This window comes from Anarrhichthys ocellatus, unplaced genomic scaffold (assembly GCF_004355925.1).
Source record: "Anarrhichthys ocellatus isolate YVR2014 unplaced genomic scaffold, GSC_Weel_1.0 scaffold9737, whole genome shotgun sequence".
NCBI lineage: Eukaryota > Metazoa > Chordata > Actinopteri > Perciformes > Anarhichadidae > Anarrhichthys > Anarrhichthys ocellatus.
The window spans coordinates 482-1,270 of record NW_022289711.1 but is presented as its reverse complement, the minus strand read 5'-3'; the positions used below and the strand labels follow the sequence as shown (position 1 = coordinate 1,270).

Genomic DNA, 789 nt, shown 5'->3' with positions numbered 1-789 from the left:
CTGATCATGTCCTCTTATGTATATAATCAGTGTGTTCCCTCTCTCTTGTGTCTGACCTTGCAGTATCCAGGTGCTCAACGGTGCCATTTGGGGTAAAGTAGTTGGTCGCGTAGTAGGCTCTGCACAAGAGCTGATCCTCTTTGATGGAGAGACCATTGTTCAGGTCAGAGAGTCACCGATACTAAAATATTAGTTTAGTCTGAACAGAGATAAGACATCCTATTTTTCTGTAAAATTGAATTATTTTGATAAGACAATGTAATGCAATATTTTTTGACATTCATAGATATTTTAATTTCTTTATTATCATACACATTTTTTCATGATACTGGTCCAAGGAATATTACTAGGAGTAGCATTTATTATATATTGGATGTATTTTATAGTATTTATATTACACTGTATCCATTCATGATTATGTAATACATACAATTATTTTACTCATCAAGGTCTAACCACATGTTCCAACTGTGTTAATGAGATCTCACTGTCATGTTTCAGGTCTCTGGAAAATACCACAGCAACTATGTCTATCAGATATATGTTGTGACCTCCAGAGGGCGCTTTCTGGTCGCCGGCCAGCCAACAGCTGTAATTACCTTCTATCCTTTATGTTTGTTGCATTTATCGATACTAATACTCATGGTCATGTGTTAACTTTTAACTTTTGATGCTTTGTTACAGATGTCCTTTAACTTCTACCCAGCAGACCCGAAAGCTGAGCTCATACTGCTCAGTGGCCGCTTCAATAGTGCAGGGATTACTTCATTGGGTGCTCACTGGGATGTC

The 789-nt window shown here is 37.5% G+C and overlaps 1 protein-coding gene across 1 annotated transcript; it reads left to right on the top strand.

Moving 5' to 3' along the window:
* Window positions 1–61: 61 nt before the first annotated feature.
* On the top strand, window positions 62–789 carry LOC116380928 (zymogen granule membrane protein 16; the record flags this gene model as incomplete). The annotated part of the gene is made up of 3 exons (XM_031842741.1): window positions 62–163; window positions 502–591; window positions 685–789. Coding segments are annotated over 3 exons (297 nt in total), but the record flags the coding sequence as incomplete, so codon positions are not given.